At 39.3% G+C, this 15498-nt stretch overlaps 3 protein-coding genes across 3 annotated transcripts in view; 2 read left to right on the top strand and 1 right to left on the bottom strand.

Annotated features, from left to right (window-relative positions):
• Nucleotides 1–267: 267 nt before the first annotated feature.
• LOC311042886 (transmembrane 6 superfamily member 1-like) lies at nucleotides 268–948 on the top strand (the record flags this gene model as incomplete). Its single annotated transcript, XM_084053965.1, has 3 exons — nucleotides 268–367; nucleotides 685–806; nucleotides 928–948. 3 exons carry the CDS (start codon nucleotides 268–270, stop codon nucleotides 946–948), a joined length of 243 nt encoding a protein of 80 aa, XP_083910091.1.
• Nucleotides 949–2577: 1629 nt separating this feature from the next.
• On the top strand, nucleotides 2578–8612 carry zrsr2 (zinc finger (CCCH type), RNA-binding motif and serine/arginine rich 2). Its single transcript, XM_084059628.1, has 11 exons — nucleotides 2578–2813; nucleotides 3929–4008; nucleotides 4107–4164; nucleotides 4406–4514; nucleotides 4620–4706; nucleotides 5275–5313; nucleotides 5619–5749; nucleotides 6053–6266; nucleotides 6800–6855; nucleotides 6956–7065; nucleotides 7453–8612. Exons 1-11 carry the CDS (start codon nucleotides 2770–2772, stop codon nucleotides 8403–8405), a joined length of 1881 nt encoding a protein of 626 aa, XP_083915754.1. The 5' UTR covers nucleotides 2578–2769; the 3' UTR covers nucleotides 8406–8612.
• A 666-nt stretch (nucleotides 8613–9278) lies between these two features.
• LOC311047056 (AP-1 complex subunit sigma-2-like) overlaps nucleotides 9279–15498 on the bottom strand; it is a 6937-nt gene continuing 717 nt past the window's right edge. The window contains exons 2-5 of the mRNA XM_084059639.1: nucleotides 14829–15007; nucleotides 12508–12616; nucleotides 11765–11902; nucleotides 9279–10352 (exon numbers count right to left, since the gene is read on the bottom strand). Coding sequence (XP_083915765.1) covers nucleotides 10305–10352; nucleotides 11765–11902; nucleotides 12508–12616; nucleotides 14829–15007 — 474 coding nt within the window. The 3' untranslated portion in view covers nucleotides 9279–10304. The remainder of the gene's footprint in view (nucleotides 10353–11764; nucleotides 11903–12507; nucleotides 12617–14828; nucleotides 15008–15498) is intronic.

The raw sequence follows: 15498 nt of genomic DNA, 5'->3' as shown, positions 1-15498 counted from the left end.
TGTTATGTAGGCTAATTCATCTGAACGATTATTCTATTGATTACTTTTTGCATTAATTGCATAACCAACATATTGTTGGATCATTTGTTATATAGTATATGTATATCAATGAATCAACATGAAAAAAATCTAATACAATTTATAATCCACTAAATCGATTTGTCTGATTTCTACTTTGTCGTACAGCAGTGTCATGCAAAAATATAATAATAGCCTGTGAATATAATATAATATAAGAGTTAAACACTCAGGATTTTACAATGTACAATGGGAGCGTTACCTTTTTACAGAGATAGCTACAGAGCCATTGGACTCTACTGGGTGGGATCGTTTCTTGTGCGTGTCTGCATTCTTGGGAATGCTGTGGGTGAGTACACACTAAAAATAATGGGATACATATAGATGACTGCAGCAGTCTGTTAAGCCCTCACCCCCCTATGTTTCCAGACCTATAGTGTTTTAGTAAACCTTTGAGTTGAGTGACTTAAAACTAACCTGACTCTGCCAGATGAAAGAAGCTTGCTTCACATTTGTTTCACAGCCTACTTGACTGTATTGTGAACCTGTGAACTCAATAGTCAGGTTAATTTAAAACAGTCACTGATGCACATATTATGCACAATTTAACACAACACTTTTACAATTCACCCAAACAAAGACACTGCCATGATCCGTTCTTCACAGGGAAGTATGGAATTCTTAGTCCTCTCTCCCTTCTCCATGCGCTCTATGTGTTGGTGTCTGTTTGGGCCTGCTTCCGCATCTTCAGCCAGCCTTCTGTGTGGGATGAGGAGTATTGCAGAGGAGTATTGATTGAATTACATATAGCTATAACTGTTTCATATTACAGGATGTTAGGTCTTGTTTTCAGGCTGTGAGACATCATGGTTTGATTCTATTAACAACATGCTGATGTTGCTCATTCAGAGCATCCAGGAGGATGCATGAACCCTACTGAAGGACCATTCTGTCTATCCCAGAATACAGGTAAAAGAGAAGTGAGGGGTTTCTTACTTGCAGAAGAACATAGTAATCTTCATTGTGTTAATACAATCTTATTGTAGCAATGGATTAATGCGTGGATCTAAATCAGATAAAGCAACAATCTTTATATTTTGTCAGATGCTGGTGAACATGCTGTACTCTGGGCCATGCTATATATACAGTAAATGGTGCATTTATATAGCACCTTTATCCTTCACACACACACACACACACACACACACACACACACACACACACACACACACATTCACACACCGACTGCAGAGGAAACCATGCAAGGCACCAACTTGCTCATCGGGAGCAATTAGGGGTTCAGTGTCTTGCTCAAGGCCACAGTGTATAACATAAGTGATTTCACATTTGTGGATAGCTTATATACTGTTTTTCAGAGACCAGTGTGTTATATACAGTACACAGCTAGCATCCCTATTCTGGGGCGACGGTTTGGCCAAAATTGCAGATAAGCTCACATTCAGTATCACCTCCAATAATACTTTTCAAAAGTGCAGCTCTGTTCTCCATTGTAAATGCGGTAGAGCTCGGACCAATTGACTGTGGGTCTATAATATGAACACATGCACAGGCCAACTTATGTAAAACACATATGTAATCCTCCTTAAGATTTCATCCAAATTTCACGCAAATCGGTGCACATGATCTCTATGGTCACGTGATGAAGACGGAACTGTTTGATTTTTCATATTCCATCCTGATTGGCGAATTCCTGATTATTGCTGGCCCACTATACTGACCTGGCAGAGACCTTAGCCCTGGTCCAGAGCGTTAGTGAGTTCTCTCTAACTAACGCTATGGATCAGGGGCCAGTTGCACCGTACCTCACACTAAGTTCAAACTTATAGCTTAAACACATTCCGGGAAAGTGTCTCTGTCATTTTAGATTTCTTTGGCTATTAAAAATTAGCAGATATACAAGCTCATAGCTCATAGTGCCGCGCTATGAGCTTGTAGATCTGCTATTTTTTGAAAAATTGTGAAAATGAGTGCAAATCTTTTAATATATATTTTAAAAATGTATATATATATATTTAAAGATTTGCACAAATGTTCACATAAAAAAAGAAAATAGCAGATATACAAGCTCATAGCACGGCACTCGGTGTCGCGCTATGAGCTTGTAGATCTGCTATTTTTGAATAGCCAAAGAAATCTAAAAATGACACAGATACTTTCCCGGCTATTATAGCTTAAATGGCTTTTTTAAAAGCCATTTAAGCTATAACTAGGCTAAGTTTGAATTTAGTGTGAGGTGGTGCAACTGGCCCCTGGGCTACAGAGACCTGTGCTCCGAGGAGCACTTTTTGTAGTTTCTTGTTTGCCTTTACTCTGAAAATGTAAATCTACCTCTTTCATGTTGGTAACACACACACACACACACACACACACACACACACACACACACACACACACACACACACACACACACACACACACACACACACACACACACACACACACACACACACACATCAAACTTGGCTATGACGTTTCATGTAATCAACCGGAAGCACTTGGTATTTGCTCCACCCCTTCCGCAGATCTTCAGGAAGAACAACACTCGTGCAGCTAACGCGCTAACGTATGAGCTAACAAAATATAACCATGTTAATAATAATAACATAACGAACACAGACTTCGGAGCCTAAACGGAGTTGACACATATTTTTACTTACTTACTGCTACACTAATGCCGTGGTGCTGAATCATACCGCCGAGCTGCTGTTAACCATTAGCTTTGTTGTTCACATGGCAGCATCCATGGCTTCACTGGCCTCTGCTTCAATATTGAGGTTAGTGGAATTTATTTAAAATCGCTTTCTACTCACCTGTTAACCGTGAACTGATTCTGTACCAGGGCTGAATGTTTCTTAGTGCAAGGACCCGTTAGCTGAGAGCAGTGGTGTAAAGTAACTAAGTACATTTACTCATGTCCATAGTGTTAGGACCAGAGCTAAGAGACCCCCACTACATATATCGTGTTGCATATATTTTTGAGACAGCCATCCATGCAACTTGATTAGCCTTGGATCAAGAATATCATAGATGTATTTTATCGCGTCTGAATTTTGCTTTAGTATCTAGATACGTAAGCAAGAGTCAGACTCGATCAAATACATCTATAGTCTTGATCCAAGACTACAACTTGATTAGAAGCTTACAAAGCTAGCTCACCACATTTACCTGATTGTCTCATTACATTACATTACATTACAGTCATTTAGCAGACGCTTTTATCCAAAGCGTCTCATCAATATCTGTTGACCTTTGAGAGATTTGAGACTAGCAAGTATTCCACAGATTTTTATTTTTAGTACATATGGGTTTGATTGATTGATATTTGATTGAATACTTAATTAACAGTTTGCAAAAAAAAGCACAGAGGTACAGTTCCATACAAAAGGATGCTAAAAGGATAAACCCAAATAATCACTATGGCTTGTTTCCATTGGGGTCCTGTGTATTCAATTCATCGAAACATTTAAAGACAAACAATAATATACAATTATATGAAAAAACATATAAATGAGTAGTAATCAAAAATAAAAATATGTACAGTAAACAGTGGGGGGGGGGCATTTCTGGTGATCGGTTGTCTGTCTCCAAGTGATGCTTCATGGAGTCATTTGACAGCACTATTATAATGAATGCTTTTGTGTGTCTGTTTAAACATCATCTTTGATGTTGGATTCATCAATGTGTAGTTTCAGACATTTACTTAAAAAAGGAAGATTTTCTTTTCCTACCGGCCAAAAATTTGGCAGCCCCCTTTAGTAACTGTTCACTTAAAATTGCGACTCATAATTGTTTCCCAACATAAGATGATAGACTCAAAAAGCACACGTTTTTTTTGTGCCATAATCCAAGTTATCTATTCATTATCTCACCTGTCACTTCTTTCATTCAGCCAAAAGCAACGCAAGGCTCTTTTGAAGAAAGAGAGGAGGAAACGCAAACGCCAAGCCTTGGCCCAAGCCAGAGGACAGGGTATGAATTTAATGAGTTATATACCAAGTTGTATGTAAACGGGACATGTGGTTGATGAACAACAGTTGATGTAACACTGCCTTGGTAACAACCTTTAGGTGAAGAAGATGAAGAAAGCGATGCAGTCGATGAGGAAGAAGCTGCTGAAAAGGAAAGGTTGGTTTTAACGAAGTTCATGCACAGCTTAGTCTCTGTAGTAGTGGTAACATGCAGCGTTATACATGTAGATCAGTGGCTCTCAAAGTGGGGTGCAGGGACCTTCAGTGTTCCCTGGGGTAACTCGGAGTGTACAAATTGAACCACGGTTCCATTTGTACACTCTGAGTTATGGGTGTCCTTGAAATTAAAATGTTTGGGAACCACACTGATACAGATAACCTTGTTGACATCTTCACAGTCAGCGGCTACATGCGGTTTGGCTGGAAAGGGAAAGGCTCGCACAGGGGGAGTTTAAGCTCAGGTATGAGAGGGAGGAGACTGCCAGGCAGAGAAAAGAAGAGGACGAGGTAATGTGGATCTTCTCACTACACATCAAAGATGTTTTTGTGTTATGACGGTATGTAAAAGATGATCATTGCTCTAACCAGCTCCACCTCCCCTTGTGTTCACAGCGGAGGATAAAGGAGGAGTGGGATGCACAGCAGAAGAAAGAAGAGGAGGACAAAGAACAAAAGCTACAGGAGAAGAGAGAGAGAGAGGTGAAACGGGCTCCTGGAGGATAGAAACAATGAGAAATATATCCTCTTCTTCTTTGACCCAGTGGACCCTTAAATATTTTCATGAGATATAAATTATTAGCATAACTCAATAATTACTAGCATGAACTTTAAAGCTCTATCATGGGAAGATATATATATATATATATATATATATATATATATATATATATATAATATATTTTATGAATATGTTTTTGTCATATAAATGTTATTGCCTTATACACTCTGCCTTATTGTCTTAACTATTTTTTTCCTTGACTGAGAGCATAAACGTCCATCTTCTTCCTTAACTAAGATTTACACAAAAAGAAACACTCTTGCCATCAACATCAACTCTCAAGACATGGATGTATCTTTTACACGTGGTTCTTTGTGGAAAAACTCCCAAGTGTCTTAACTCTGTTGTCTAATATTAACTTCCTGAAACAGAAATGGTGCCTTTTCCTGTTCCACAGTCCTGGTGAATGTAATCTTAACGTGCAGTAACAGATATGCCATGTTGACCTCTACACATTTTTCACTAGCCGTGTCTTTACACCATTTGTAGGAGGCTGTTCAGAAAATGTTGGACCAGGCTGAGAGTCAGGTACTATTACTGCTATTACACAGTTCGTTGTATTATTTATTTTGTTGTAAAGTTTTTTTTTTTTATTAAATGTTTGTACAGTGGAGTTTGTGGGTTTTAGTGGAGTCAGGAACATTTACAATTGAAACCAAACTGTTAAAACACTGATTTTCTGCAGAGAAGCTACGGTAAAGTTATCTTCATAACGGTACCTGATGTAGAAAATGTCTTATTTCATGCAGTTTTGTCAATCTTTATGGAAAAGGAAACATGAGCATGGCGATGCCACCTTAATAATTATGAAATCCCTATTTACTTGCTTGTAGCTAGAGAATGGAGGTCCATGGATGAATCCTGAGGCTCCAGTGACAGATAACTCTGTAAACTATGGAACAGAAAGGGACATTGCTAACTGCCCCTTCTTCCTCAAGACCGGAGCATGTCGATTTGGAGACAGGTACATTTATGTTTTTTGTTCTGTTTACTGTTTACTTTTATGACATTCATACTTTTTATGTGAGAATTAAAGAGTCCCAAACAGAAATACCATCCTTTTATGTTTGCAGCTACTCTAGTCTTGTTCGATAAAACTATCATCGCCAGAGGCCGATGCTGAGTTTCTGACGATCTCTTACCACATTGGCAATTGTGTTACGCTATCATTGCTGCACATTTATAGCACACATACTGTATGTAGTTTTATAATGTACTGAAAAGTAAGTATTGAACAAGCCTAATCTACACTGCTGTTGCGTTGCAGGTGTTCTCGTAAGCACGTCCATCCTGCATCCAGCCCTACTCTGATGATCCGTGCCATGTTTGTGACGTTTGGCATGGAGCAGTGTCGCCGTGACGACTATGACACAGATGCATGTTTGGAGCACAGTGAGGAGGATCTCCAAGAGTATTTCCTGGAGTTCTACCATGATGTCTTACCAGAGTTCAAAAGTGTCGGCAAGGTGCTGCAGTTTAAGGTAAGAAGACACAGTGAGGTCTAAACGATGTGAAACAAGATTTTGTTTTGGGAAAACACTACACATTTGTTTATGTATTTCATTAAGAAATTATGAGGAAATAAATTCCCTTTCCGGTCAAACTTTCCAGGTACATTATTGTCCTGTTTTGTAAAGGTAAAGAGTCAATTAAATGTAAATATGAAAATGGGTCTCGCTGTAACAACTTACCTCACATTTCTTCACAAACTGAAGACTATTTATACAGTATATCGTCTGTGTCTGGTGGAAACCTCATATGTCCAAAACTGTTACTTTTCAGGATGAAAAAAAAAATAGCAGATCTACAAGCTCAAAACGTGTCACTTGGCGCAGCATTTTGAGCTTGCTGATCTGCTACTTCTGATAGTCTTGTGTGACACTGTAGTATGATCAAGAAGGGGATTAAGTTACTGAGTTACAATATGGAGATGAGAGGTTTCTGCCCGACAGCATTCACAGCAACGATATGTTTCATAATTATGTGTATATTTTATTTTTGTATTTGTATTTAGGTCAGCTGCAACTTTGAACCACACTTGAGAGGAAATGTTTACGTCCAGTTTGACACGTAAGTCAACTCCCAACTACTATTGATCATGTGCATTTTTACAACACAATTAATTATATACATTTGCGTAAAACTGATTCTCTGTCTAATTTGTGTTAAGGGAGGAGCAGTGTAGAGATGCCTTTGTCAAGTTCAATGGGAGATGGTATGCACAGAAACAGCTTCATTGTGAGATATGCCCTGTTACACGCTGGAAAAATGCTATATGTGGTGAGTCAGAAAAGTTTTTTTTGCAATGTCCTGGAAATATGACCATTTTAAATAAAATAATCGTATATTTATTTTATATATTTTTACCCTTTTCTTTATCTGTACCCATGTCCTACATTTTGATGTTCTCCTTGCTATACTACTTTAGTTTCAATTACTTAGTTTGTTACGTTTCTTTTTAACTTATGTCTTCATCTTTATTTTATGACTGTAATACAGTTTGAGCTGCATGTCTTTGTATGCAAAGTGCTATATAAAAAAAGTGGACTGTCGTTGATTATATACTGACTGTGACATAAGTTGATAATAGGTTTGACTGGAGCAGATGCATAGTGATTAAACATAATATAACCACACCAATAACTTAGCATCTTGTGTGTTTCTTAGGGTTGTTTGACAGACAGAAGTGCCCAAAAGGGAAACACTGCAACTTCCTGCACGTATTTCGTAACCCAGGCAATGAATTCTGGGAGGCCGATCGGGATTTACACATGTCACCAGACCGTGGTGGTGATGGGTCGTACAGAGCAGGGCGCTACTCGGAGCGATGCGGAGAACGGTCCTGGAGACAACGAAACGGGAGCAGAAGCCCCCCGAGGTCGGAAAGGTCTTCTTATAGCAGACGAGGAAGTGAGAGGCGCAGGAGCCGCAGTAGGAGCAGGGAGAGGAGTCGAGACAGCAGGGCGTCCCATCACCAGAGAGCGGACAACAGGTCGTCCTGGTCCAGGTCAGTTAGCAGCAGGAAAGAGCACTACCGGAGCAGGAGTAGAGAGCGAGGCAGGTCAAGGAGCAGAAGTGGAGAGCGAGACCAGAACCGGACTAGGAATAAGGACAGGGAGCGAGACAAGCATAGGAGCAGAAGTAGAGATAGACTGAGTGAAACGGTCCCTGGTGAATTGGAGAGAGCGAGGGACAGGTCCAGGAGCAGAAGTCCACACAGGGAGAGACAGAAGCTGAGTAGAGAAAGTAGTCCAAAGAAGTCAGATAGGAAGGACAAAACCCCTGACGACACCCACACGCCACGTCGCCATAAACACTCCAAAAGGAGCAAGAAGAAGAGCAAGAAAAAGCACAAGAAGAAGAAAAGCTGTTCACCTGGAGGGCCTGCTTCATCGGACGAGTCGGAGGAAGAACAAGGAGAAAGGAACCATCCTGCAGCAAGTCCTGGTGAAGAGGTGAATGAAGTCGAGCTGGTTCAGAACGCAGGAGATGCGGTTGTGAACTCCAGTGGTGACACCAACACTGAAACCATGTCTGCTCTGGAAGTCATAAGTCCATCTCATTCAGTGGTCCCAAATGAAGTAGCTCAAAATGGGGATGTTGCTACTTCTGACTTGTAGTTTTTCTTCTCTTTTTAAACCTGTGCAACCGACCTTGTGTTTCATCATAGCAATTGTGTTGTAGTGGACTGGGATCAACTCCTCCCTTATTTGGCAATAATTGTGTTGACCTTTGTGGTAGAATCTGCCTTCAAGATAGCATTTTCAGTTTCATATTTTGTACATGTGTAAATAAAAAAGAACTCTGAAATTGAAGTGTTTTATTCTGAACAGGAATGCGTGAAGACATAAATCTTCAATCATTTTTGTTTTTACTCAACTATGTAATGGTAGAATTCCATTGTAAAGTGTGTATGTTTGGACCCCAGGAAGAGTAGTCTTCACTGTGGTGAGCAATAATGGGGATCCGTAATAAACAATAAATAGGGATAAAATAATGTCTAGAAACTGACAAAAAAAAAATAATGTGACGGCCACATTTTCAGTTGGTGTACATTTATTACCTGTTAATCAATTCAGAAAAAAAAATACATGTCGGCAGTGTTTGATATAAAAGTCAGTGATTTGACACATTAAATATTAACTTGACAATTGCTAAATGATTGCCTAAAAAAGGAGATTGATTACAAATTGAGCCTGTATTTTGGTGTTTTTGTAAACAAAAATATTACTGACAACATCAATGAAGCACGCTAGGTAGGGATCAGCATACAGTCAAATTTTAAGCCTGAGTTATACTTTGTTGTGCGTGAATGCTGTGCACTGGAAATATCCAATCTATGAGCTCGGTGTCGCACACCGAAAAAAGCTCAACGCTGTGTTGTAAGCTTGTGACAGCGTCACAAGCTTGTTGAGCGTGACACCTGTGCACAACTGAGTAACTCAGGCTTTATTAGTCTGGGTCTCCACGGATCATTAAGCATGCTGGCAATCTACCATGATATGTTAAGTCTTTGTATATCTAAAACAAAAAAAACACAAAACAATGAAGGGTACTTACAGTATTTAAACAGACTTTTATACCTAAAAGCATGACAAAAAACTAATTTAGCTATTTGGGAAAAGTGTTAAATAGTACAACACAAATGACCTGTGATTAATAGCTCAGAATCCCTTATAATGGTTTGTAAAGTGAATCTTCCATAGATGCCATTAATAACAAAAATATACACAGTGTTCTTTGGTCACAATGTCATGTTATTGGTTTAGAATTTGTTAAAGTCATTAATACTGTTTTATGTCTGTCTAATTGGACATGCAGTAATTCTGAGTAAACATTTCTCATAAAAGGCCATACTGACTTGAATGTTGAATCTGTTTTGGTAAACTTAATGAATCACATGCAAGTAAAATAAAAGCGTATCTTGATATTAATATAATTGACATTGGCAAAAAAAAAAAGTCCAGGCCATTTTTGAGGGGGAAGTAACTAATTCATGTGATTGTGTGTGAGGATGAGCAGCCATTAGTATAATATATATGCACTGTGATAAATCAGATATGATCATATACTGTACACTTGTTATGTTTACAACAGCACAATTAAGAATCTTTAATCCATCTCACAAATCAAAAATATTTTAGACTTAAAGCTTAAGTCTGTCTTGTAAACTGTTCCACACACACTCTGCAATCAGTAAGCATGACAATGAATGAATTTAACTTAATACTGAACTTTTCACGATGTCACAACATTGTATTCCATGACCTTTTGAAGGCTTGTATGAGTGTACAGATGTAATAGTGCTGCAGAATGGAGCCATAGATTGATCTGGTACCTCAGAGAGACAAACACCATAATTGGCACATCAAATGACACTAGAGAATAGTACATTAGTTTCTGTTTAGATACATACAACACTAGAACACGCAACAGGAAAGACAAGACAAAGGCTTGGAGGTGGCTAGATCTACTTAGGAAGGAACAATGCTGGGTTGTGAGAAGATGTTGGAATGCATCTATGTCAGACCAATTTCTTCAAGAACACTCCGTGGGGCCTCGGCCTCCTGCAGTTGAGGAAGAGCAGGGACAAAGGAACATGGTGAAGCTCTTACTAAACAGATGTACTTTGTATACATAAAGAGTGTGTGCATCATTTCTGTTTCATAAAGTACTATTATGAACTAGGCTTCAAGATAAAAAATACCTTTGGTTTCAAAATTGGTTACAAGCAGGCTCATAAATCTGTGTCAGGATAATGAGGTATTGCCTTTTATAATGTACATTAAAAGGAATAGTTCTCCCAATTATTTTTATTATCATCATCCACTCAACCTCAAGGAACTAGAAATACAGATGACTGTTCTGTCCAAAAAACGGGAAGTTGATAAACCAACCCCCAACAGATTCTCCAAAATAACGTAGTCAATAGTGACCAGTGTTACTGTCTATAGTTCCAAAAAGGTGGCAAACCACCCGATAAAATTACTTCATATAACTCATGCAGCATAATCCAAGTCTTTTGAAGCCAAACGATTGGACAGTGAGTGGGAAATATCCCTTTTTATAATTATTTACATCATTTAGTGCACAATACTGAACAAGAGAAAAATCCCTCCCACTTCTGTGTTTACATACCAGATGTCATGATGCGCAGGCATGAATATGTTTTAAACCATGGCTGGAGTGAAGATATCCATCCAACGTATTCAAAAACATTTATTTGGGGGAGATTTTGCCTTCTAGTAAAGTACTGTGCATTAAGTAATGGTGTAAATATACTGCAGGTCACTCATTTCCATTTGCAGTGGGATGGTTTGGCTTCAGAAAACCTGCATTCTGCTGCCTAATGGTATGTACAAATGTTATGGTCATTTGTTGCCCATTTTTGAACTCCAAAGAACTGGTCTCTGTTGACTTCAGCCTTTTTGGAGAATCTGCTACGGAGTTGCACTGACAAACTCCCTGTGTGGTATGTAGAAAAATACACTTCACCTGTGTTTCATCTAGCATGAGAGACAGGGTCTTTGGATAATGTCAGAATTTTCATTTTGGGTGACCTATTCCTTTAAATAGGCCTGTAAAGGCAATCACATGAACATAAATGACACTGGAATTACATCTAACTGCTACGGGCTAAAGCTCTATAGCTACACAAACATGCATGCCACTTAAAGAGGACAACACTTACTTTGGCATCCTAGCAAAAGGGTTAGCGACAAGGAAGAGAAAGGTACTGATTGAGTACTGCAGCATTCTATGTTACAAAGTACATACGTAAGTGAGGGCAGGAAGCAAAATATAAAAGCACAGAGAAAGGAAATCTGATTCATCAGCTTCACTATGAAATAATTCTATAGACAGGTGTGCCATGTATGCCTACTCTTTGCCTAATGCAGTAGCTGGCCTGTCCAACAAGATCATGGGTCCGTTGTAGAAGTGTGTTATACATTAGGATTGATGAAGAACCAGTCCTTACCTCCTGAAGTAAGTCGGCCTGCTCAATGGCCTTCAGCACATTCTTCTTGGATGTCTCTTGGGCCTCTCCTCCCAACAGGAACTCATCCAGAATGAAGTAGGCCTTCTCAAAGTTGAAAATGATATCCAGCTCACATACCTGTGAAGTCATACCACATAACCTATTACATCTTTTTTTCCTGCACTGAAATGTACAGGTGCTATTCAACCCGCCTAAGCAGCCTAAAAATGCCTTCACACTGCTGTGTACATTTGCTGTAAACATTCCTCTAGCGCTGCCAATGCCATCAGGCCAGATTTCTAGGCCTTAAGTTGGCAGAGGTCTGCAACTACTGTACTTAGTGCATTCCGGTTTACAATATATTAATTATGTTTAATTTTTTTGTCATCATTCCATTTTTCAATACATCTCAAAACATTGTGGCAGACTCTTGTAGACCAGAACCTTTAGGTTCTAAAAGTAAATGTAGGGATACATGGAATTGATAGTGGCAGTAAAGACATTCTGACTGACATCGTTGCGTCACGTCACCACTAGCCCTGCTTTGAAGGCAGGAAAAAATATTACCAACATGTTAGAGAAAATACATTCTATTCTGAAAAAGTTCTAAATGTTTAATGGTAACCATTCTTTCTCCATATTTAACCGCAACCATTTTGTTCTCCATTGACATACACGCAAGTGTAAAGTGTGGTTAAGCTCACTTTAACAAACGTTCAGGTTAAGTTTGAAAGAAGACTCACACTGCCAAAGTATTTGTCCAGCAGCTCCACGTATCTGTGGATGATTTCCAGAGTGATCAGTTCATTATCCTGATCCTCCACTGCACAGCAGAAGTACAGGCTGGCATATCTACAACAGAAGGAGACGCAAGGAAACATACAGGTTAACATAATGGTAATTCCAATAGAGGGAGATTCAAGGCAACACATACAACGGTAATCACAGTAGAAGGCTAGCAGGTTCAAGACAACAGACATGTACTGTAGCAGCATTTGCCTTTGGAATGGAATGATCATCTGAAACCACTCATTTGTACAAATACATGTTGCAATAGGAATGATTCACTCTTCCACTTAACCACATGGTGCCAGCAATTAGAAAATTCCTATTAAAGGTTTGAGAAAACGTTGAGAAAATGTTTCTGCTCTACCAAGGTAATCACAGTAGAAGGCTAGCAGGTTCAAGACAACAGACATATACTGTAGCAGCATTTGCCTTTGGAATGGAATGATCATCTGAAACCACTCATTTGTACAAATACATGTTGCAATAGGAATGATTCACTCTTCCACTTAACCACATGGTGCCAGCAATTAGAAAATTCCTATTAAAGGTTTGAGAAAATGTTTCTGCTCTACCGGAGCAGGTCATAACAAGTGTATGTGTGTGAGCATGAGTGACTGTGCGTTTAAAGAGTGAGTGTGTAGGAGCCAAAACATATATATATTTTTTCTCTCTCATTTTTGTTTGGTTTTTCCCACGCTTTGTTTTGATGTCCCACTTCCTACAGTAATTGATTGATTCGCTCCTGCTGTGTGTCTGCTCATTACCTTTAGTTTATGTCAGGTGTGTGTCTCGGGCAGCCAGGGCATTCAGTGAGAGAATGGGGGTGAGCTATAGACAGGTTTCCTGTTAGTAAACATTGAGAGGAATATGACCGCGCAGCTGCGGGGGGAAGCCTATGGGTGCGTTTGGAAATTACGCACCGGAGCACACTCGCCTATTAGTTTGTATTGGCCAGTGCGCTCACTGCCGCTCAGGGCTGTATTTTCGAACGCGCCTTCCACCCCCAGGCATGCGCAGATTGCGCATTCTGCTCTGTGATGACGTCGCTCGGAAACCTGTCTATAGAGCGTGCCAAAATTCCTGAAGGGGGGCGTCAACAAGTGTCTTTTGGTAGCGATGGACATCTTTGAGGGGTAAAATCCAGGTTGGCTTAAAGGTAGGGTAAGTGATTTTCTTTGGTTAAAATAAGTGTTAAATAGCTCTATATTCTGATAGTACTCATTGCTATAGAGTGTTTGTTCAGTAAAAGGAGTCTCCTTGTCTCTCCAGCTCTTTATAAAACAAAAAATGCATTTTCGTTTCAGTTTCAGTTTCATTTCCAATTTTATCCAATCAGGATAGAGAACTCAATCAGGATATAGATTAAACAAGTGAAATTGGAAGTGATGACACTAAGAAATGAGCAGGCAAAATTGGAACTGGAACACTATAAAAATGAAGCTTAAAAATTTGTACTTTCTCCTGATTGGCTGAGATTTTGACACCTACCGGAAAATGTATTTTCTGTTTATTAAAGAGCTGGAGAGACGGGGAGACTCCTGTTACTGAACAAACACTCTATAGCAATGATTACTATCAGAATATAGTGCTTTAACCTTTTAACAAAATACTTTTTGTTTTAACCAAAAAATATCACTTACCCTACCTTTAAAATTGCCCAATGCCACGCCCCCCCGTGGTGACGACACGTTGGCACGCTCTATATGTTCTGTTGACCGTTTAGCGTATACGTTTTTGCTTTCAGTTTCATTCATCTAATTTTCAGTACAACATTTTTGGACATTATTATTTTGTATTAATAAATCACCTTAACAGCAAGACGTTTTCTGGTTTTGTTTGGAGTTGAAACGCGCCACACAGTTCCTGCCGAAGTTCAGCCTCATAGCGCTACTTTTAAATGGTTTGCATATTGGGAAGAAGTAGTCGCTACAATAAGAGTGTGTGAGGAGTAATGCTTGATTTATACTTGGCTGTGCGCCGTGCCACGTGCCTGAAATAGCAGATCTACAAGCTTGTGATGCATTGTGAGCTTGTAGGTTGGCTATTTTTGGGACCTGGCACTGGTGCGTAACTATAAATCACCCTTAAGAGACAGAGGAGAGACACTGCAAGAAAAACTTACACCAGTGGTTCTCAATGTGGGGTCCATGGACCCTCAGGCTAAGGGTTCCTTGATGGACCCTTATTTGGTTCCATTTGAAAACCTTCAGAGTTATTATGGGTGTCCTTGAAATTAAAACGTTTTAGAACCACTACACATCCATCAGTTCCTTACCTCTTATAGACAATCTTGAGGTCTCTCCACTCCAAGAAACTGCACATCTTAGGCTTCCTGGCCAGTATGGTCTGGACCAGGTCTCTGGAGATCTTCTTCCTCTCCTTGTCAGACAGAGGCACATACCACTTCTGCAAGCGCAGCTTTCCCTGCCGGCTGAACAACAGCATGAACTGCATCTAAAGGGAAGGAAAGTATTATAGAACATTAGGGAGAATAAATTGGTAGGATGATGTGCATGAGGAGAAAGGCTAGATTTATTTTTTTAAATGGTAAAAGGAGGAATTCAGTTCATAAATTAAAATAAATCTATGATATATTTAGTTTCACCAAACATACATAGAAGAACAATACTATTTGGGAATAACATAAGCATCAGTGGGAAAGCTTGGACTTGATTTTTGTGTTCTATCAAACTTCTATGTACATTTATCAGTGGATATATTTTAATGTCAGAATTGGGGGCTTTTCTAGAAACTGTGTTAGCCTTGAATCAAGACTATCATAGATGTGTTTGATCGAGTCTGGCCTTTACTTTCGTATCTAGATACGGAAGTAAAAGTCAGACTCGATAAAATACATCTATGATAGTCTTGATCAAAGGCTACAACTGTGTCATCAGTGGTGTGTTGGGGCGTGGTTGCTATGCTAGCTATCACGTTAGCAGGCT

This window comes from Gymnoscopelus microlampas (assembly GCF_963454915.1).
Source record: "Gymnoscopelus microlampas genome assembly, chromosome: 1".
NCBI lineage: Eukaryota > Metazoa > Chordata > Actinopteri > Myctophiformes > Myctophidae > Gymnoscopelus > Gymnoscopelus microlampas.
Note: the sequence above shows the minus strand (reverse complement) of the source record. Positions and strands in the feature narration are given on the sequence as shown.